At 38.0% G+C, this 23,782-nt stretch overlaps 1 protein-coding gene, 1 long non-coding RNA gene and 1 other non-coding gene across 8 annotated transcripts in view; 2 read left to right on the top strand and 1 right to left on the bottom strand.

Annotated features, from left to right (window-relative positions):
* The window catches only part of NR2C1 (nuclear receptor subfamily 2 group C member 1), a 63,639-nt gene that overhangs the window by 27,576 nt on the left and 12,281 nt on the right, over nucleotides 1–23,782 (top strand). For 2 of the 6 annotated variants that reach the window (XR_008556656.1, XM_054719362.1), the window contains exons 10-14: nucleotides 5,441–5,562; nucleotides 10,802–10,941; nucleotides 13,043–13,180; nucleotides 14,017–14,122; nucleotides 16,376–16,466. Coding sequence is in view for 4 of the 6 variants with exons in the window: in XM_054719362.1 (XP_054575337.1) it covers nucleotides 5,441–5,562; nucleotides 10,802–10,941; nucleotides 13,043–13,180; nucleotides 14,017–14,122; nucleotides 16,376–16,466 (597 nt within the window). In the remaining 2 variants the exon portion in view is untranslated. Of the gene's footprint in view, nucleotides 1–5,440; nucleotides 5,563–10,801; nucleotides 10,942–13,042; nucleotides 13,181–14,016; nucleotides 14,123–16,375; nucleotides 17,079–23,661; nucleotides 23,749–23,782 lie in introns of those variants that run through there. The other 4 variants (XM_008144803.3, XM_054719361.1, XM_054719363.1 and 1 more) reach the window with 3 other exon arrangements.
* Nucleotides 381–23,684, bottom strand: LOC129149835 (uncharacterized). The gene is made up of 3 exons (XR_008556658.1): nucleotides 23,623–23,684; nucleotides 15,057–15,108; nucleotides 381–1,078 (listed from the first exon to the last, which is right to left on the bottom strand). It is a non-coding gene; the product is annotated as an uncharacterized LOC129149835 (long non-coding RNA).
* LOC114232719 (small nucleolar RNA SNORA48) lies at nucleotides 11,138–11,268 on the top strand. The gene has a single exon (XR_003618809.1). It is a non-coding gene; the product is annotated as a small nucleolar RNA SNORA48 (small nucleolar RNA).

Raw genomic sequence — 23,782 nt, 5'->3', positions numbered from 1 at the left:
AGTGTAATTGCTCATAACTTTACTATAGAATACACATTTCCATGAGTTTCTTATGAAAACATATAGTTATCAAATAGATAGGTGTCACTGGTAGAAATAATGATCACAAAATAAATCTAATACTGGCCAAAATTGCATATAATTAAGTTTGTTTGTGCAAATGTTAACTACTTGGTAGAAATAGCCACAGAGAAAACACAGTGATTTAAATAATAATTGCTCTAATTTGATAGTTAATAAAACATCAGTGAAACCAATCTTTAAGTAAAATTTTACAAAAATAACATGAAAAAAAATTAGAAAAGTTTTATTTGCATTGTACAAGAAAACTTTTTAGGAATGCTACAAGAGGAGGCAAGGGGAATAATCAGTGTCATCCTTAAAAATATGGTAGGCGCTATGGACTGGGGTGGAGCAAAGCAAAACTGATTTTTCCCATTGCTCTTCCTTATTCTAAGTAAAAGATATTTTATTAGTTTTATTTTCCCCCTTTGGATTTAAGTGGGAAGGAAGGGTAAAAGAAGTAGGAAGAGGACCCATTGCAAGGAAAAGGTACTCAAGAATGCTTCTATTGAAAGTAGAAGTAGTTCACCATTTTTATTGTTGATATTGGTCCTCAAATTTTTTTTCTTCTTTCATTTATTGGTTTTGGACAGATGAATTAGGCAAATAGAAGTTTTTCTTTTTTCCATTCCATCTTTATCCTTCTATACCCTGGATATCCTCATAATCAGCACTGTAAAGTTTCTTGTTCTCCTGAAAAAAGACAGCTCCTTCTTTCCTTGAATCTTATTTATAGACTCTGTCAAATCAGAGTCTCACTTTTCAGTGACTTCCCAGCCTAGTACCTTCAGGGTTAGTTCTTTCCTTAATGTTTTATGGTCATGAGTTTCAGGACATGCCATCTGTAATCAAAAAAATTAATTTTCTCTTGATTGCTGAGCTCCAAATAGCATTTTGTTCCTTTCTTGCATTTTTACATACAGTGAGTGTAGTTTGCAGCAGGATTTCACATCCATTCTTTCATTTGAGCCTCACTACAGTCTATTGAGAAGGTTCAGATTTTTATTGTCATTTTCTGAATAAAAAAAGAGATTTGGAGGTTTTTAGTGTCTTGTTCAAAGCAACCCAGACAGTAAGGAGAAATAGTCTAATAATGCTTCTTAAATTTTTATTCTGAAGAATCTAGGACAGCAGCAATATTTAACATTTCTGTTAAACTTCAGAGTTTTTGGTGTGATTTCATATGCTTTGTCTCACTTGATTATTTCAATTTGCTTATACAAATAATCAAGGTGGATCCTATTCCCATTTGGAAATAAGTGTTTGAGATAGAGGTAGGTGATTTCCCAAACTGTTCTTTAAAATTTATTATCCAAATATTAGAATCACAATCCTAGTCACCACATTTGCCGTTTGGGAGTCGTCATTTTCCTAGCCTCATTCCCTGACTGAATCCTAAACATTCTATTAGAATTTCTCTCTTTCTCTTCATTTTCAATGCCATATTCCAGACCTTTTAAAATTTCTTAAAGTGTTATAGTCCTATCATTGCTTACAGTCTCTCTTCTCCATCTTGAGCACTGATAACTGAATAATAATTGTTAAACGTCAATCCAGTTATGTTACTCTGGTACATAAAAACCTTCAATAGCTTCCCAATTGCCCATCATTTCTCAGACATGCCATTCTCTTTTTTTAGCCTTTTCTACAGCTCATTCACTTTCCATTTAATTTCTCTGTTGAGATTACAGCATACATACAGCACTTAGCTAGGTGGCTCACAATGAACTCTCAATAAATAGTTGCTGAATTAATATGTGATCCAGGGCCACACAATTAATTAATGACAAGTTAGGAGTAGAACCCAGATCTTCTAACTCAGGTCAAATTTTTTTAAAGCTATATTATTTAACCCATTATGAAAATTACATAAACTGCTGGAAAGGTAATTGTAGATAATAACTTCTAAAGTAGGTATCCTTGTTTAGTCATGTCTCAGCACTCTAAAAAAAAAATCATTTTAGCCCTAGCTGGTTTGCTCAGTGGTTAGAGCATCGGCCTGTGGACTGAAGGGTCCTGGGTTTGATTCCAGTCAAGGGCAGGTATCTTGGTTGCAGGCTCCATCCCGGCCCTGGTCAGGGTGCTTGTGGGAGGCAATCAATTGATGTGTCTCTCTCACATCAGTATTTCTTTTTCTCTGTCTCTCCGCCTCCCTACCACTCTCTTTTATTTTTTTAATACATTTTTATTGATTTCAGAGAGGAAGAAAGAGATAGAAACATCAATAATGAGAGAGAATCATTGATTGGCTGCCTCCTGCATGCCCCCCACTGGGGAATCAAGCCTGCAACCTGGGCATGTGCCCTGACCAGGAATGGAACTGTGAACTGCTGGTTCATAGGTCAACACTTAACCACTGAGCCATGCCACTCTCTAAAAATCAATGGGAAAATATCCTCAGGTGATTAACAGCAACAACAAATCTTTTTATCTGCTTGGCATCATAGACACCTTTGAGAATCTGTTGAAAGCTATATATCCATTCCCCAGAAAAATATATATGGGCACATCCAGCTTATCCCACCCCAGGGTTAGCCACTGCTATTAACTGTGTGGTGTATTTCCTTCTCTCCTTTATTTATATGTATAAGTTGGATCATCCACATACTGTTTTGCAATTTTTTCCACTTAGATATATCTATGAGATGTTTTTTCTGTGCCATTACATCTCAGTTTATCTTACTAATTTTAATACCTAGAAAGTACTCTACAGTCTGGATTATTCTTTTCTTAAGTGAAGGAAATTTGGATCCATCAACCTAGTTCATAGGTTGGTACTCAACCATTGAGCCACACTGGCCAGGCATTGGTCACACACTTAAAATAACTATTTAAGGCCTGGCCATTGTTGCTCAGTGGTTGAGCATCAACCCCTGATCCAAAAGGTCACTTGTTCAATTCCTGGTCAGGGCATATGCCTGGGTTATTGGCTCGATTCCCAGCAGGGGGCATACAAGAGGCAGCCAATCGATGTTTCTATCTCTATCCCTCTCCCTCTCTTTCAAAAAATAAAATAAAAATCAGTGAAAAACATATTAAAATAACTACCTAAGGTCAGCAGTACAAACTGGAAGCCTGTGAGTATTATGGCCACAGACATACTTGGTTTTACCTGTTGATTAAATGGGGATTTTTTTTTTTTTTTACACAGAACCTGCTCTTTGAAAAATTGATAGCAGGCATCTGTTTTTCCCATATGTTTTTAATGTGTTGAACTCAGGTCACAGCTGTGCCCTTTCTCTGGGAATATGCACTTCGCAGATGGCCTGCTTCAATCAATACTCTCCTGAGCCTATAAGCATTTGAGTTTATCTCCATAGCCTAAATGAAAGGAACATTTAACATATACAGGCTTGCTCCTTAAAGTGAATTTGTTGTATTCTATCCTAATCCTAATATATAAAAATCCAGGGTCCGTAACATCCAAAACGACCAAAGGCCCCACCGATCGGAAGTCAGTGCTGGGTTGCCATGGCATCTCAGCACTGACCGCTGAGGGGCTGCGGATCAGGCCTGGAGGGAGGCCTAGACAGAGAAGCAGGGTCTGAACCATAGCCTCCATGGCAGCTGTTGATCAGCCCTTGCCTCTCTCTCTCTTGGGGCCTGGCCAGCAGCCACATCTCTCTTTCTCTCAGGCCTCCGCTGGAGCTGCTGATCAGCTCCGCCTCTCTGATCAGGCCTGTTGATAGGCCAGAGATGCTGACTGGCATAGAAACTGACCAATCAGAACCAAATCGGGGTGAAGTGTGAGGAGCCAATGGTTGCCTAGGAGGTGGAGCTTTTGACGCTGACTGGCATAGAAACCGACCAATCAGAACCAAATCTGGGTGAAGTGTGAGGAGCCAATGGCTGCCTAGGAGGTGGAGCTTTTGACGCTGACTGGCATAGAAACCAACCAATCAGAACAAAATCTGGGTGAACTGTGAGGAACCAATGGCTGCCTAGGAGGCAGAGCTTTTGACTCTGACTGGCATAGAAACCAACCAATCAGAACCTAATCTGGGTGAACTGTGAAGGCAGAACCTAAGGTGGGGGCTGAGGAGGGGTTTTAAGGGCAACAGCTGTTTGGTGTAAGGTGTAAGAAAGCGGTTCAATTTTTTAATGACTGGTTTGGCAGTATAGTGCATATGGTTGGCTATCAGTCCAGATATAGGGATTATGTATTTTTGTCTGCCAAGAGCATCTCCTCCTGCTGAAAAAGGCTTTTCTCCCCCATTTAAGCAATCCTGTCCTATATAATCTATCTGTACTACTAAAAGGATAATATGCTAATTAGACTGGGTTGACAGGCCATCTTCCGGATGTCCAACTTCCTTCCGGACAAAGCCATGGTGGTGGTGGGCCGAGGCAGGCCATTAGGGGTGATCAGGTTGGCAGGGGAGGACAGTTGGTGGTGAGATCAGGCTGGCAGGGGAGGGCCATTGGGGGCGAGATCAGGCCCACAGGGGAGGGCAGTTGGGAATGAGATCAGGCCGGCAGGAGAGGGCAGTTGGGGGTGAGATCAGGCCAGCAGGGGAGGGCTGTTGGGGGCTAGATCAGGCCAGCAGAGGAGGGCAGTTAGGAGTGATCAGGCAGGCAGAGGCATTTGGGGGCAAGATCAGGCCAGCAGGGGAGAGCAGTTGGGGCTGGCAATGGAGGACAATTAGGGGTGATCAGGCAGGCAGAGGCAGTTAGGGGCAATCAGGCAGGCAGGTAGGTGAGCAATTAGTAGCCAGTGGTCTCAGATTGCGAGAGAGATGTCCTATTGGAGAGGGTACAGGCTGGACTGAGGGGGGACCCCCCCCCCCCTCCCCGTGCACGAATTTCTTGCACCGGGCCACTAGTTGTTAATAAAGAAAGGGAGGAAAGGAAGAAATTGTTAGACCAAGACAGAAAGTAACTTTTAAAAACAACCAGATAGCTTAGCTGGCGTGCCTCAGTGGTTGAGTGTCAGCCTATGAACCAGAAGGTCACAGTTCAAGTCCCAATCAGGGCACATGCCAGGGCTCCATCCCCAGAAGGGAATGTATGGGAGGCAGCCAATCAATTATTCTCTCTCATCATTGATGTTTCTCTCTCTCTCCCTCTCCTTTCCTCTCTGAATTCAATAAAAGTATATTTTATAAAAATACAACCAGATAATATGGTTGGATATTTATTAAGTAGGATTCTGCTTGTCTGAATATTGCTTTGTTAGAAACTATGACCTACTCATTTATTCTAAATCCTATTTTTAGCTGTAAAGTCCAGTGTCTTAGATTATTTCAAGATTTACCTTTTGGTGAATCTATTAGACTCATATGTAATGTGTTATGGTTTGCATTTAACTTTTTCAAAGAAAGTACACTGTAGGATTGTTGGTCATAAGATAATTTACCTCAATCCCTGTTCACACTAGCTCACCATGCCTTCTCCTATGCCTGAGTACCTGAATGTGCACTACATCGGGGAGTCTGCCTCCAGACTGCTGTTCTTATCGATGCACTGGGCACTTTCTATTCCTTCCTTCCAGGCTTTGGGGTAAGTGTTTTAAAATCTTAAATATAAATAAGGTTTTGTAGCACAAATGTACATTAAACAAGAACTTTTATTTTGGAAGGATCTGCATTAAAGGAAAAAAAATGGTACAACGTAACTTCAAGTTTTGTCATTGATGTCACAAATCATGGCAACTAGTATTTTTTGTATTATATTTATGTGGAAGAGTATTCATATTTCATGATTTGACTAAGTTAATTCAAAGGGGATAAATGCGGTGGAACTGATAAATCATGGCCAGCATTTGTAATAGCCTGTCTCTGAATGACTTAAAGATAGGGAGCCTATAGGGTTGTCCCAGGGTGGTGGTTTTCCTTACATGGCCAGTGTTCATCTCAAACATTTTAATAAGGAGCTGAAACTTGTAAGCAGTGAATATGTTTAAAAATAGAAATAATTGTTTTCCAATTGTGTGATTGAGGGGGAAAAAAGGAAGAAAATGTAAACCCCATAGTACCACTATGATAATTTAGAATTTTGTTCTTTCTATTGAATAGCACATCTGTAGTCTGTTCTAAAGTAATCAGATGTTAATAGAAATGGTTTACTATAAGAAACCCAAGCTTTGCCTAAAGTTTGCCAGATTTATTTAGATTGCTTTAAAGTAGCTGGTATGAAGAAGCAAAAAGACCATGGAATATGTTAATCCCATAGTTAGAAAAGTATTATTCTAGTTACAGGACCCTACTCATCAGTACGATTTTGTAAACCATTCACTTCCATATTCTGTAAATCTGTTTTTCCATTTGCCAAATAAGAATAATAACTACCCATCCTTTATCCTTAGGGAATATTTAGAATATAACTAAGAAACATATCTGAATTATAACTTTAAAAGGCATACATAGAACCCCACTGTAATTTGGTTTATTAATCAACGTTAGATATACCATGCGTTAATATCATGTATTAAATAATGTATTTAAATAATATAATTACAATAGACTAAGAGCCTGATTTATAATGATTAACCTTTAAAGTGATTGTTAGCTCTTTCTCTCAAAATAACATTTAACTTTAAGAACTTCTCCATTCTGTTTTTTTAAGAGAAATTAAAATATAATGTAAATTTATACATTAGCAGTTTATTTTAAAGCATTAACTGTAGTTCCCTAAGCTTGTAATTGGCATACTTGTACCTTGAAAAGTAATCTGATGCTGTTTTTTATAATTGGATATTAATTATTATAATAAAACAACAAAAGGAAGGATTTTGGGGGTAGTGACTTGAACTCCTTGAGTTATTTGTAACAGAACCTACCTTAAGTACTTCTGTTAAATTACATGTGATTATCCTATAGAAATAGTCCAAATGTTGAAGAAAGCAAAATTATAAAACCTGAGGTTTCTGATTATAACAGTATAATTTTATGTGGCATCCACATTTCCCTGTGATCTGTATTAAAAATCTGGTTCAGTGTAACAGCCAATCTAACTGATTCTTTGCAGTTAGACTTACCTACTATTAGTGTAGCTGTTGTGTCAGTTCTATTTATTATCCTATATAATAAAGAGGTAATATGCAAATTGACAGTCACTCCAACACACAAGATGGCCACCCCCATGTGGACACAAGATGGCTGCCACAAGATGGCCAGCAGGGGAGGCCAGTTGGGAGGGACCAGGCCTGCAAGGGAGGGCAGTTGTGGGCTATTAGGCCAGCAGGGGAGGACAGTTAGGGGGTGACAAGGCCGACAGGGGAGGGCACTTGGGGGGGACCAGGCCAGCAGAGGAGGGCAGTTGGGGACAACCAGGACAGCAGGGGAGGGCAGTTGGGGTGACCAGGCCTGCAGGGGAGGACAGTTAGAGGCGACCAGGCCAGCAGGGGAGGGCAGTTAGGGGCAATTGGGCTGGCTGGGAAGCAGTTAGGCATCCATCAGGCTGGCAGGGGAGTGGTTAGGGGGTGATCAGGCTGGCAGGCAGAAGCAGTTAGGGGCAGGCAGGCAGGCAAGCGGTTGGGAGCCAGCAGTCCTGGATTGTGAGAGGGATGTCCCAGATTGGAGAGGGTACAGGCTGGGCTGAGGGACACACCACCCCCCCGCCCGTGCACGAATTTTGTGCACCGGGCCTCTAGTTTACCTAATAAGAGAGTAACATGCTAATTGACTATACCTTCATGATACCCACCAGCCAATCAGGAGTGAGTATGCAAATTAACCCAACAAAGGTGGTGGGTTAATTTGCATATGCAGGTGCCGAGGGGGTGTTCCGCACCACCCCAACCGCTCTGGGCCTCTGGGCAGCGTGGGAAGGCGGAAAGGCGGCTCTGGCCAGAGCGAAGGCAGTGCCAGCAGCCAGGGGAAGGAAGACCCATTCTTGCACGAATCTTCGTGCATTGGGCTTCTAGTCACTAAATAATTTTTAGTTTGAATTAAACAGATGAATGCCAACTAAGTACTTGTGTTAGTATTTCTATAAAGTACGTTACTATAGGTGGAACTGCTGAGTCTAAGAGGTGTACCTTTCCGTTTTTTGCTAGGCACTACCAAATTGTCCTCCAAAATGATGTTGAGACAGTTTACACCCACATCAGCAATGTACAAGAATGACTGCTTATTTTCTCACATCCTCATTAATTCTGGATTTTATCCATCTTTTCTGATAAATGAAAATAGTATCTTATTATCTTTTAGTTTGAGATTAAAATTTTTCATTTTCATATGGAGATTAAAACTATTGATTTTCTTTTCATTTAAACTTTACTTTTAAATAAATTTTAAATGGCCAATTTTTTATGGTAAGTAATTCTTCTCAGGTACTGAATGGAAAAGAGTGATCAGCCTGGAGTAAAAATTTCAGCTGAAAAATTTCCAGTGAGAAAAATTACTTTCTATAACTCTTAAGTTGGCAATATAAGCTTTTGTTTGAGTGTATTCGATTCTTAAATAAAATGAAATGTCATAAAGAAGGCTATGTGTTTTAACTTAACAAATGATTTAAGTATATAGGTTTGGATTTAAAGATTATTTGATAGGAAAAGAGTCCATGCCCACAGCTTTTCTAACTGTTTTTTCTAAATTCTTACTTCTCCCTGTTCTATACCCCCTGAAATCAGAAATCATTTGCTGAATTTCTTCTATATGCCATCTACTGTGCTGTTGACAAAGATACAGACATGAATAAGCCTTCAGTAAGGTCTTAATCTAGTATAGGAGACAGACTCCAAAACCAAATAAATTAGAATACCATGAAATAAGTATAAAATATAAATGAATATGTGACACTGAAGGAGGAATGATGAACTATCTTGGGAGAGGAATGTGGTAAGAGAATTTTTATTTTTAAGTGAGCTCTGAGCTATAGATTAAGGGATAAGAAGGATTAGCCAATGATAGGATATTTAAGAAAGGAGGAGTAGTTACATCAGAGAAATTGAGGCATGGGAGGTTCCCCTGTTTTCTTCCCTTGAAGTTACAAGTTACATTGCTATGATTCAACAAAGGATTCCCAGCTCATCACATAAGCTCATCTAAGAGATCCATGAATTAAAACATCTGAAGCATTATTAACCATGGCCAATGTAAACAACCAAAGTATCCTTCAATAGATGACTGGATAAAGAAGATGTGGTACATATATACAGTGGAATACTACTCAGCCATAAGAAAAAATGAAATACTGCCATTTGCGACATGGATGGATCTTGAAAATAGCATGCTAAGCAAAATAAATCAGACAGAAAAACTCAAGAACCATATGATTTCACTCATGTGGGATATAAAACTGAAACTCAGACACAGACAACAGTATGGTAGTTACCATTGGGGAAGGAGAGTGGAGAGGTAATAAAGGGTAAAGGCGGTCGAATATAGTAACAAAGGAGACTTGACTTTGGGTGGTGATTGCACAACGCAAAGATAGATGTATTATAGAATTGTACACTTAAAACCTATATAATCTTATTAGCCAATGTTACCCCAATAAATTTAAAGGAAAAAGGTAATATAACTGCTGACTCATAAAAAGACCATAGTTTGAAATAAAATGTTTAGAAATTTTAAAAACTAAGGGAGGATAGCATTATTAATCCACTCAACAGCTTTTATTGAGTACCAACTACATACTGGTTCTCACCTCAACAAGTCTGGCCCTTGTTCTTTTTTCCCTGGATAACTATTCCCCTGGAAATTTTTTTTTTTTAAGTTCTTTTCTGTTTTTCTCTACTCAAATGTCAGGCCCTTAGTAAAGCCTTCCGAAACTAACTTATCTGAACATGGCCCTCCCCTCCCCCATCCCCATTTTCTATTGCAGCATCCTACTTTATAGGAATGTAGAATTTTTATTGCCTAAAACTAACTTAATGTTTGTATAACCATATGAGTATGTGTATATATATTTATATAAAATATTTAAAATGGCATATTTATTATGTTGCCCTTCTGTTTCATGAAGGCAGACCTACTCCATGTTGTTTGTGGCTATTTTTACAGTGCTTCCTACAGTGCCTGGCTTTTTGTACTTTATGTCATGGCCTGTTCACATAATTCTTACATTTCTGCCTCATAATAATTGAGTTAGATATAGGCATTAGAGTCTCTGCATTTTATATAGCTAAACAGCCTGAGACTTGGGAGCTTATTTGCCTGATTTCAAATGGATAATAAGTTGATGATCTAGGTTTTAAAACCCTGGTCTCTTGACTCATTACTTTTTCTATTCTCTCATGCTGAGATTTCTTATTTAGAAATTCAGGAAAAAACTTTTGACCTTTCTTACCCTCTTACCCCTAGTAAAATCCTTGGTGTCTCATTTATAGAGATAATATCTTATCTGAAACATACTTAAAGAAGAAACCATTTCTCCTAGGAAATTGGTTGTTATCTACCATTAAATAATTTAAATTGCCTTTTTTTTTTTTAAAGAGAATATTTACCTGCATTAAAGGCAAAATAAAACTTGGGAAAGGTTTTTTAAATTAATACTTTTAATTTTAATATTTTTAAAACAATCTTTATGCTGTTTCCATGAAATGTGGTATTAAAGCCCCAACTTCTGCAGTTTGAAACTGTTCTTATAAATTGGCTGACTGATTAATGAACTAGCTAATTAAAGTTCTAAGCCTTCCTCATCAAGTGCAGTGAAGTATACAGAATTGATCAAGTTCGTCTTTCTAGAGTAATTATACTTCACTAGTATTTTACTATAAAATATATGAGTCAATTGTAAAGTTTATAAAATATATTTTAATAATACCTGATTTGTGTGTGTGTATTTTTAATAGGCAGGAAAACAGCATATCATTGGTGAAAGCTTATTGGAATGAACTTTTTACTCTTGGTCTTGCCCAGTGCTGGCAAGTAATGAATGTGGCAACTATATTAGCAACATTTGTCAATTGCCTTCACAGTAGCCTTCAACAAGGTAAAAAGCACCTTATTTCCTTTTTCCAGGATAAAAGAGAGGATGTCAGTTTTATAAAGTGTTTTACTATTAAAGTTACATATCTGATGATAATGTTTTACATACCAACATCCTTTTTACTTTAGATAATTTTTACGTTTTGATGATTTCATTTCATTGACCACCAAAAATATATTTTTGAATATTTAAATTTGTATGTCCCTGGATAGAGTTGCACCTGATTTGGTGGTGTTTGTTTCATGTCAGCCGGGGACAGAGTAACTCCTTGTTTATCCTAGCTTGGCGTTTGGTCTGTGCCCATGCCTGGTTCGTGCCTTGGACACTTGAAAAAAAATTTTGAATTTTAAAATGTTTTAACGCACAACAAAATTGAAACAAGTATATTTAAATCTGGCTGGCTATTTCTGACCAGGCCTTGTGAATTTTTGTACTTTGGTGTAGGTACCAAGGAATCCAGGATTAGGTTGTATAAAGTTGAGTAAATACTTCAAAATATATTATTCCAACCAATTTTTAAATTACCTTTCTTCATTGTAACCCTTTGAATTCCAAGATTTTTTTGTGTGTGTGTGTGTGAATTCAGGGTATAGTCTCTTATTTAAAAAGTACTGACGAGTCACAAAACAATCCTTACTCTCTTTTTTCCTTTACTTGATGCCAAGATAATGACAACTCTCATTCATTTAAAGAGATAGGCAGTCACTGATTTATAAATATTTTACTTCAGAATGGCATGTGACTAAACAAAAATGTGCCCCCTTTTCAAATAGAAGCTGCCACTTGCATTTAGGAATATACAAATTGGGAATTATGTTTTATTCCTTTACCACAGTGGTTCTCAACCTTCCTAATGCCGCAACCCTTAGATACAGGTCCTCATGTTGTGGTGATCCCCAACCATAAAATTATTTCCGTTGCTACTTCATAACTGTCATTTTGCTACTGTTATGAATCGTAATGTAAATATCTGTGTTTTCTGATGGTCTTAGGTGACCCTGCTAGCAGTTCCCACAGGTTGAGAACCGCTGTTGTAGAGCCGAAGACCATCGGAAAACACAGATATTTACATTACGATTCATAACAGTAGCAAAATGACAGTTATGAAGTAGCAACGGAAATAATTTTATGGTTGGGGGTCACCAAAACATGAGGACCTGTATCAAAGGGTCGCGGCATTAGGAAGGTTGAGAACCACTGCTTTACCATATTCCATTTCTTACTGTTTTATATGATTTTTAAATTACATGTTTCCTCCTTAAAATTACATCAACAGTAGCTCCAGAAAGCAGCACCACATCCCCATTTTATTTGTGGACTCCTGATCTTGATTGTTTTCTCATAAGTTTGTAATGCATTATACAGCCTACCTTCACTAAAGCTGTAGTTGAGTAATCAGATGTGTTTTAAACATATCCCTCCACAGTGAAGTTTACTCGGTTTCTTTTGGTTTTGACAATGTTGTGTTTTTTTTTGCTAAATATTTTTATTTTAGAAGTGTTATTAACTTTTTATTTAGTATTATTTTTAAAAATTAATTTCAGAGTGGAAGGGAGAGGGAGAGGGAATCTTTGATCTGCTGCCTCCTGCATGCCCCCTACTGGGGATTGAGCCCACAACCCAGGCAGGTGCAGGCAGGTGCCCTCACTGGGATCCAACCATGACTTTCCTGGTTCATAGGTCAACGCTCAAACACTGAGCCACACCAGCTGGGCAGTGTTGTTAACTTTAAAAAATCTAGATGATTTTGCTCACTTTTAAAAATCAATGTAAGCTTAGATAAAATCCTGTTACCAAATTTGAATCTTTTGAATTTTCTTTTGCCAGTTTTTCAGATGATTTATTTTTTCAAAGGTGTGTCTTGAAAGGAGAAACATTATGTTTAGGGTTTTTTATATGAACAGCTTGTTTTGTTTTTTCTTGAATGAAGAGTGTCCAAAGATCATTAATTAGTTTCATCTATACTTGTAGAGATAATGAATTTGAAGCATTTATAGATTGGTTATATTTAATGCTGGAAATTAATGGGAAGGAGATATGTTGGATAAAAATAGTCATACATTTTAGCAGAAAATTAGAAGCTTTTGTTTGTTTTTAATTAAAGATAAAATGTCAACAGAAAGAAGAAAATTATTGATGGAGCACATCTTCAAACTTCAAGAGTTTTGCAACAGCATGGTTAAACTCTGCGTTGATGGCTATGAATATGCCTACCTAAAAGCAATAGTACTCTTCAGTCCAGGTACACAAATAGTGACTTCTTATCTAAAATACAATGTTTGAGCTTGTGGTGAAATTGGATCCCTCATACCCTGATGGTGGGAATATAAGATGATTCAGTTAAAGTGGAAACAAGTGTTCATCAACATGTGACTAAGTGAACCAAATGTAATATATGCATACAATGGAATATCATTCAGCTATAAAACTAAGTTCTTACACATGCTAAAACATGGATGAACCTTGAAAACTATGCTAAGGGAAAGAAGCCAGTCACAAAAGACCACATATTACATGATTCTATTTAAATGGGATGTCTAGAATGGCAAATTTTACAGACATAAAGTAGGTTAGAAATTAGTAATTACCAAGGACTAAGGAGAGGGAAGAATAGGGAGTGACTGTGAATGGTACAGAGGTCTTTTGGAGTGACATAAATGTTCTAAAATTAGATTGTGGTGATGGTTGCACAGTTCTGTGAATAATCTAAAACAATTGAATTATACACTTTAAATTGGTGAGTTTTATGAATGTTGGACACTTATTTGGGTGTGAAAAAACATTTGAAACCAGTGAGCAAAATTCCTTCTCCACTTTTGGGATAAACGAAAATACTATTTTAGTAGAACCCATTGATCTCATTTTTTATTAGATATTATAATTTGTATATGAGATAAAATAGTTTTACAGGCTTTAAGTACAGTACCTGGTACTTAGTAATATTTATGGAAAGAGCCACACATATGAAGAGGTTTCATTTTTGACTGAACTATTCTCATTCCCTTCCACCTCCACTCTAGATGTCTTATTAAATGAACATTCAGAAGCAGGGTAACAATATATTCTTTCATGTTTCAGACCATCCAGGCCTAGAAAACATGGAACAGATTGAGAAATTTCAGGAAAAGGCTTATGTGGAATTTCAAGATTATATAACCAGAACATATCCAGATGACACCTACAGGTATCTAGAAGTTAAATGCTATCCTATCTAATAAAAGAGTAATATGCAGATTGGTCATCACTGCAACACACAATATAACTGCCCCCATGTGGTCAAAGATCCTGCCCCCATGTGGACACAAGATGGCCACCACAAGATGGCCAGCAGGAGAGGGCAGTTGGGAGGCACCCGGCCTGCAAGGGAGGGCAGTTGAGAAGGACCAGGCCTGCAAGAGAGGGCAGTTGGAGGTGATCAACCCTGCAGGAGAGGGCAGTCAGGGGTGACCAGGCCGGCAGAGGAGGGAAGTTGGGGGCAAACAGGCTGGCAGCGGAGTGGTTAGGGGGTGATCAGGCTGGCAGGCAGAAGCGGTTAGGGGCAATCAGGAAGGCAGGCAGGCAAGCAGTTGGGAGCCAGCAGTCCTGGATTGTGAGAGGGATCCCAGATTGGAGAGGGTACAGGCTGGGCTGAGGGACAACCCCCCTCCGTGCACAAATTTCGTGCACCGGGCCTCTAGTTTAACTATATTAATTTTAAACAGTTTTGTGAATCTATTTCATTATTTTATATTTCAGGAGTAAATAAAGTGTTCTAGTTAACCTTTGGAATGAAATAGCTAATGCTATAAAAAGCAGTATGCATTATTGCATGTAATATTTCAACCAGTTCTTACATTTATATAGAGATGACTTTAGCACACAGAGGTTAAGTAACTTGTTCAAGATCACAATAATTGGCAGAGCCTGACTGGATCCAGGTAGTCTGGCAATAGTGCCCAAACTCTTTATTTTAAATAAATAACAGATATTTGGCTTATGATATTTCTACTAACGTATTTCTTGTCAGTGTTCTTTTAAAAAAATATAAGATCAGTTACATTTTTGAAGGAAGGACAGTATTGTAGAGTAAATACATGGCCATCAGAGCCAGAGTACCTAGGTTTGACTTCTGATCTTACCTTATTAGCTGTAAGACATTGGGCAAGTAGTTTTTAACTTCAGTTTCTTCACCTGTAAAATGGAGATAGTAATAGTATCCACATTTTACAATTAGTGTAATGCTTAAATCAGTTAATAATGTAAAGAGCTTAGAACAGTGCCTGTTTCATAGCAAGGGCTATGCAAATGTGTTTACTAACTTTATTATTTGATATACTTCAAGCTAGTAAAAGAACATTTCACATATAACAATGTTTTATACATAATAAATAATAAATTTATAAGCCAGTTCCATCGTGAAAATGAGCCTTAGTTAACCAGTTTTCTTATCCTGCTTTCTACCAGTTCTGTGGATGCAACTCAGCTGGTGGGAACAAAAGGAACTGAGTAATTTGAGAAATAGGATACATGGCTATAGGAAGATCACTTAATTCTGGGGCTGCTGGTTTCATTTGGTCTCAAGCACTGGAGTGCAAGGCCTTAGACTAGAGGAAGGATAAACATTACCACAAGCTTTTTGGAAAGGTTGTTCTTTTGTTGTTGGTTTGTCATGGTTGTTTTTCAGATTTTTAAAAATGTTTCTAAAGTTGTTTTATGCCTCATTATAAAATAAGTACGGTATTTACATTTTTTCTCCTTTAGATGTGTAGTTGTTTGCTGACTTCTGTTTCATTAGATTCCAGCTGCTTTCACGGATCTTTGGAATTATTTCTGAGTTTCTTACATTTCTAGTTACTTAAAAATAATAAATTATCTTTCGATAGCAGTTTTCAATGTATAATGTACTTTCACACAAGATATCCTGCCAAAATTTAAGAACCTCACTATACAGAAACTGGCAGATATCATTTTAATTTTCACAAAAAAACTGAAGAGAGGCAGGGAGTACATAGCTGTGAGTCCAGTGATCTTGATTCCATTGTCTTGTGCTTTTCCCATTAATAACAACCATTGCCTGTTTTACCATTCCTAGTAGTATTTCATAAAGCAAAACCAAGAAAACTATTAGAATTGAGTCTGTGTGCCCTGATAACACAAAATATTGCTGTTCTTACAACCTAAAATAAGCTCCTATGCCATATAGCTTGAACTGTGATTTAATAGCATAGCAGTTAAGAGCAAGGCTTGACTATGAAGTCTGTAAGACTTCACTTATATCCAGTTGATTGTCATACACTCTAAAGCTTGAATTCTGAGGTTTTTATTTTAACTTTTGAAAATTAGATCTTTTATTCAATTAGGCTACAAATAATAACATGCAGAAATTACTCATATTTTTCTACTTACTCTCTCTTTGATTTATAACCTTGTCCCCCTTCTCTTTCTTTTTTGTTTTCAGGTTGTCCAGACTACTACTTAGATTGCCAGCTTTGAGGTTGATGAATGCTACCATCACTGAAGAATTGTTTTTCAAAGGTCTCATTGGCAATGTACGAATTGACAGTGTTATCCCACATATTTTAAAAATGGAACCTGCAGATTATAACTCACAAATAATTGGTCACAGCATATGAAAGCTGAGCACTCAGTGTAAACTTATTGTTCTTTCTCAGAACACAAGACACCAAATTGAACTCATTGTTTCCAGGGCACCTAGAAATTTTGACTTTAAAGAAGAACCAAAAACCAAGATATTTTTATTTTTACTTTCTTAAGAAGAGTTTTCAAAGTAACTGGGCAGGTAGCAGGAGTTAGTTTCCTTTCCTGTCTTATTTAAGTGAATAAGAAATACTATGAAATTTTTCTTGGTTAAGATGATACCTAAAGCTGTCACCTTTTAACTATCTAAACTAAGATCTCTCATTATATTATATCTTATTTGGTGAAACAAATAAATTAGGTGTTTTTTTTTTCATAATTGTGTTCTATTCATCTTTAACTTCATTATGAGCTAGTACAAATACATAATTGTCAGAAATCTCTGAGGATATCCTTGTATATTATACTTCTGTAATATAATCTGTTTAATTACTTTGTCAAAAGATTATTTTATGGTCAATGGTGTAATGATAACATTAGAACCAGAGGAAATCATAATTGAATATATATTTTTTTTGTCTTTTGTAAATATTATGGCACTCATAGTATAGACCACTCATTGCTGGCAGTGAGACAGGATATTCATGATCTTAAGACTTGACTTTTTTAGTGGTGTATATTATTAGTTACAAGCACTTTTTATTTATGTATGTAACAGAAAATTATTTTTGAGAATAAGATAAGGTTCATGTTTTAATATTTTCAGTTTACTGCAGTGTTTTAAAAGTAGTAGAAACTGGTTGAGCCCAAAATGTTTCAGTATTGCAGAATATATCTTAGAAGTGTTGCTCTTCCATTGCACAGAAAACATCTGTCCTCTCCCTCTTTCCTGATCTGCATTATATAGTTTCCTGACCCTTCCATGGGTGTTAGCCAATTTCTTTTAGGTCATTAGAAATACAGTTTGTTAAATAATGGATTTATGGTAACCAATCTGTGTTTTCAAGGTGAGTGAAACAATTATTTTAAGGCAGTTAATAGTTTTTAAAAACTAAAATTTTTTAGTATATAAAGGAATATGCACTGATTTTTCACTATAAAGAGGGGAGGGCTATTTTAGTATGAGCATTTGTTATTGCTTCAACAAAAGCATTTTTAATTCTTGGATGTCTTCCACAGTAATGTTTTCCATAGCAAACCTAATACTGTTAAGTACTTATTTGCTCTGATTTCATGATGGATTGTTTTAGTGTGTCTATTTGTTGCTTTGTTATAAAAAACAAAATGGAGATTTCATTGTACTTGGAGTACATCTTTTACAAAGATTTTTGTAATAGAAGAGAAGCTAAATTTGGGGAAGCTGTGGATTTTACTAATTACTACTTTATAGTAAATCAAAAGTTTAAAAGTATCACCGTATAGTCTTTACCAACTTTCTAAGGGAAATTTTTCCCTATTTAAAACATGATTTTTTTTGTCATTAGGTTTATTTATAATATTAGCTGTAGAAAACATTTACTATAAAAATATACAAATGGGAAAATTAGTAGGTTTATACCTTTATAACCCAAAGAAGTAAGCCAAGGATTTAGAAATAATATAATAATGGTCAATTAACACACATGTTTACTGCAGGTATTTTTCATGATTAAATTTGTAGTTATATTTGGAAGTGTTTTTAGATCTATATTAAAATGTGATCTGCATTATAAATTTGTTTCCTGACAGTATATTTGATTTCAGAGTTCTGTTTGTTGAGTAGTTATCCTTTTGTTTGCCACAGTAAAGTATAACTACATAATGATAAAAGAGAAGAAATCAAAGGATAAGAGAATTCAGTAAGTTTTTAGAAAACAAAATCCAGGTAGAGAAAGACTGACTTAGCAGAGCCAGAATCAAGGACACTCTAATCTGAGTGCCAGCAAAAGGCAATACAGTGAGAAAGAAGCCTGTACACCTTGCAGTATTCAGAAAAGATGCTCATTATCTGGAGGACCCAGGTGCTTGTATTCAGAGATGGTGTTTGGGACATAAAAAAGAAAGGATTGATTGCAAGTCTGTATACAGACTCATTGAACTGTCTTTCTCTACACTTAAGTCAGGTGATCACATTCTGTCCCCGCCCCCCCCCCTTATTTTTTTTAAATTTATTTGTACTAGAGGCCCAGTGCACGAAATTTGTGCACGGGGATGGGGGAGGATGTCGATGGGCAGTTGGACATCCCTCTCACAATCCAGGACTGCTGGCTCCTAACTGCTCGTCTGCCTGCCTTCCTGATCACCCCCTAATCACTCCCCTGCTAGCCCGATTGCCCCTAACTGCCCTCCCCTGCAGGCCTGGTCCCCCCCAACTGCCCTCCCCTGCAGGCCTGGTCCTCCCCAACTGCTCTCCCCTGCAGGCCTGGGTCCCCCGCAACTGCCCTTCCCTGCAGGCTTGGTCGCCCTCAACTGCCCTCCCTTGCAGGCCTGGTCCTTCCCAACTGACCTCCCTTGCTGGCCATCTTGTGGCAGCCATCCTGTGTGTTGGAGTGATGGTCAATTTGCATATTACTCTTTTATTAGATAGGATTGATTTAAGAGAGGGAGAGATAGAAACATCAAATGATAAGAGAAGAATCATTGATCGGCTGCCTCCTGCATGCCCCACACTGGGGATTGATCCCGCAACCTGGGCATGTGCCCTGATTGGGAATTGAACCATGGCCTCCTGGTTCATAGGTTGATGCTCAACCACTGAGCCATGCAGGTCGGGCTGCTCCCCCCAACCCCTCCTTTTCAAGCAGCAAGTCAAAGGTTAATGCTATTAAAAAACTAACTGGAGATCATAGGACTTATAGGATGCCAGGCATAATAGAAGGCTTGGATTAGATACAGGGTTGAAAATATGGATTAAGCCCTAACCAGTTAGCTTAGTGGTTAAAACATTGGCCAGCAGACTGAAGGATCATGGGTTTGATTCCAATCAAGGGCACTTACCTTGTACCTCAGTTGCAGGCTCCAATCCGTGTTCCCCCCACCCCCCTCACGGTACATGTGGGAGGCAACCAATCCATGTTTTTCTGTTTCTCCTCCTCCCACTCTCTAAAAAATCAATGGGAAAAAAATAGCCTTAAGTGAGGACTAACAAAAGAAAATATAGATTAAGTTAAAATGTGCATTCTGAATGTGGGCCCTCTAATTGTGTTTCCAGAATGCTGGCCATCAGGTATAGCTTTTCTCTTCGGAAAAACTAATTACCTCCAAAGAAATGATCTCCAGGCACTCACTTTTGGTTGTGTCTAGATAAGATGCCTGATTATCACTTTATCACAAACCCACTTTCAAGTCATGTGTGTGTATAATGGTATTTTCATTGAACTCTTCAGTGCCTATTAAATATGAGTGTGGAGCCAGGATCTCCAGATATTTAAGGAAAATCTGTAATATCTAAGAGATCACACATAGAGTGGGGGAATATAATGCAGTGATCAGAAAAATACCTTAATTGCTATTTTGAAAGAAGCTAGGTGTTATATCCATTAAATGAGAACAGGATGCTTTAAAAAGGGAAATTTGGTGCAAGGAACAGCCCCTGGAAATTAAAAATTACAGCCAAAGCAATTCATTGGAAGGGTTGGAAGGTGAAGTTGAACTCACCCAGAAAGCATAAAAAAAGATCCTACCTAATAATAGACAAATATGCAAATTGACCGCACCTTTGCTACGCCTGAGCCACGCCCACCAGCCAAGCCACACCCACCAACCAATCAGGACGAGCAAGCAAATTACCCCAACAAAGATGGCGTCTAATTTGCATATCAAGACAGCTTAGAAAGAAGCCAAGAGATGCTGAAGGGAGCAAAGCTGCGGAGAAGCAAGCAAGCCGGGGGGAGGAGAAGGGAGGAGTGGAGGCGGGGCTGGGGGAGAAGGAAGGAGAGTGGGGCAGGCTGGCGGAGAAGGCGGGCCAGGGGACAAGGGAGGAGAGCAGGCGGGGTGGGGTAGAGTGCAGCAGGAAACCCTATTGCAGGATTTTTCCTGCAATGGGAACGCTAGTAAATAGAAAAATAAGAAAAAATAACATTAGGGAGTCAAATCAGCAAGTCTTACATTTTAATAGAGTATAAGGAAGAGGGTTTTAGAGCGGAGAGAAGTATGTAATAAGGCAATAGAGATCTTGTGATAGAACTGTTCACTATCTTGACTGTGGTGACATACAAGAACTTGCATGTGATAAAACTGTATAGAACTAAACACGCACATACACAAATGAGTAGAGGTAAAGCTCAGTGGATTGCATTAATGTCAGTATCCTGGTTGTGATGGTATAGTATGCAAGATGTTATACCATTAAGAGAAACAGAGAAGTATAAACAGGATAGGATCTCTCTGTATTACCCTACGCTGCATGTGACTCTATAACTATCTCAATTTAAAATTTCAAGTAAACAAAAGGAAAAAGAACTTTAGGGATATTAGGAAATTATTACCTAGGCAGTGCTCATCAGTGGCTGCTAAAATCATGAAAAGTGAAGCAAGCGGAACCATGTGTGCATCCTGATGGAAAGATATCATCACATGAAATATGCTTAATAGCACCTCACCAATCTGGTCAAGCACCTAGGTTAATTACTAATATACAGGAAATACAGGGGATAGAAGAATATTAATGGGGGGCACAATCAACAAAATCCAGACTGGGGGAAATTCTACAGGAGAAACTGCCAGTGTCTTCATCAAATATATTGGAAGGACAAAAAAAGAAGCAAGGGGTGGAAAATGGGAAAAACCTATAGACTAAAAGAAATTAAGATCAACCAGTTACAACATATGGTTGGAGAAACAAAGTATTGAGACAGTTGGGGAAATTTGAACCCTCTGAATATTAAGGAATTACTATTTAATGTGAGATAATGATAATATGATTCTGTTTTTAAGAGTTCTTAGATATATAGAAACTAGAGGCCCATTGCAGGAAGATTCTTGCAAGAATAGGGCTTCCTCGGGCCTATTCCTGCAAGAATAGGGCTTCCTGCGACCGGAACGAAGCAGAGAAGGGAGCTCCCTTCTCCGCTGCCTCGCTTGCTCCCTTCTTCGCTGCCTTGCTCCCTTCTCCGCTGCCTCACTCGCTCCCTTCTCCGCTGCTTTGCTCCCTTCTGCAGTGCTTGGCTTCCTTCTACACTGTCTTCAGTCTTAGCTCCACGCCTGCGTATGCAAATTAACCACCATCTTTGTTGGGTTAATTTCCATGCTCACTCCTGATTGGCTGGTGGGCGTAGTGGAGGGATGGTCAATTTGCATGTTTCTTTTTTTATTAGTGTAGATATTTCAAATGGATTTTTTTTTTTAGTTAGGAAAACAAAATGCATGAAAATCACAGTTCAACATAAATTCAAATGTGATTTTGAATTTTGAGTAATTAATAGAATCTAAGAAAATTTGACCCTGATATTTGCAAGTTTTTCCCTTGGTGTTGAAGATTGAATAGTATAAAATGATATACTTTTCCTGGATCTAGTTATATTACTTGATCCTTTCATGAAATACTGTGTTACAATTTTTAAACTCACAACAATGGAAACTTGCAGTTACAATTCAAGTGTAAATCTTATAATCCTTAATCTTTTGAAAGTACTGATAATGTTGATGTAGAGTCTGAAGAGCAAAGGATAAGAATAGGTGAAGAAAATGAGGTGCTAAATTTCTCATCTCAAATAGTTGAGAATCAAGAGAGAGTGTTCCAAATTGATGGGTCAAGGAATATATAGATTTTTTAAAGCATATTGTTTAAAATGAAATAGCCACTGGAAAATTAGGAATAGTGTTTATTTAATAGCCTGCATTATTTAAAATTTTAAATATGCACAGCAGGGCCTGATGTGTGGGATGGAGCGTTATGGGATGGGAGTTTGGGGTGGCTGGTAGTGACCAGCTGGTGTCCCTGCCAGCAAAGGCCCAGTGACTTACAGCATCCCCACAGAGTTGGAGATAGCCTATGTCCAGGACAGCTTCCTTACTAATGACATCCTTCATGAGATGCTGCTGCTAGTGGAGTTCTACCAGAGTGCCCCTGATCTGGTGAGGTCCCAGGACTCCTATCTGGACAAGCTGAAGATTTCTCTGGACAGCAGGACACCCAGGGATCAAGGCTTATGCCACTGCTGGAGCAGGTTTACACATCCTCAAGCAAGGGAGCTAAGGGCACCGGCCTCTGAGGATCCAGGAGGCCTCCTGATCAGACTCTGAGCCCAGCCTCACTCCAGGCAGCTCTGGGTGAGGGGGAACAGATTTAGGGGCTTCATTTGCGACTGTGTTGCTCCATTCCTGTGTGTAGTGTGTGTGTGTGTGTGTGTGTGTGGGTGTGTGTGTGTGTGGTATAAAAAAAAATGTATACACACTTTGAATATTAATTCCAATGGGTTAAATCTGAAATGAAAGAAACATCAATTGAACTATCAAAATAGTATGTGCATATATAAAAAATGTAAATGTGTGTACATACATATGTACACACATTTACATTTTTAATTTATTTATTGCGAAATTGTTAAGGCCCAGCTCTAGGGTCATGCCTAATTCTATGAAAACCTACCCAAGGTTTCCTCCATCTGCCTTTGCATTCCCCTGCCTCATTGGATTACTTTTTTTTTTTTGTTACTTATTCTCAAGATTGATCTCTCTAATAGAAGAAGCAAATCCTGATTGAAATCTGTATTTCTTTAAATTGGTATGGTCATGTTTAAATTGCATTAGTTTATATTTGTTTATTATAAAGTTTATTATATACATAATGCACAAATTACTTTTGTAATAAATTTAAATACTTGAATTTTAACTTTGAAACTAAATCACCAAATCCTTGAGAGCAGATACTTAGTCATATACTTTTTGATTCCTCCTCGCTATTCCTGCACAATGCTAGTATATGTACTCAATATCATTATGTGCTCCATATTGGATTCCTTAATGGCATCTTGTTTCTAAAGAATCTTGGCTAGAAAGGATTTTGAAGTAGTCTGAATCAATCAGTTGAGATGGGGAACCTGGGGTCCCCAAAAGAGGAACTTCCACCTTGGGAAGCCTAGTCTAGGTGTTTTCCACCACATATCCCGCCTTCTAAATGCAACTTACATGAATTGGTGAAAGTTTATTGTGCCTTTGCTTCCCAAGGAAACCTAACCGCACTTTCTTCGGAAATGGGAAAGCGGTATCGCAAGCGAGCTTCAGCTCTGCGCGCATGCGCAGAACGGTGGGAACCTTGTGTGGTAGGCTCCCTGTAAAAGAGTGTGCG

This window comes from Eptesicus fuscus, chromosome 7, assembly GCF_027574615.1.
Source record: "Eptesicus fuscus isolate TK198812 chromosome 7, DD_ASM_mEF_20220401, whole genome shotgun sequence".
NCBI lineage: Eukaryota > Metazoa > Chordata > Mammalia > Chiroptera > Vespertilionidae > Eptesicus > Eptesicus fuscus.
This window is presented reverse-complemented; position numbering and strand designations above follow the sequence as displayed.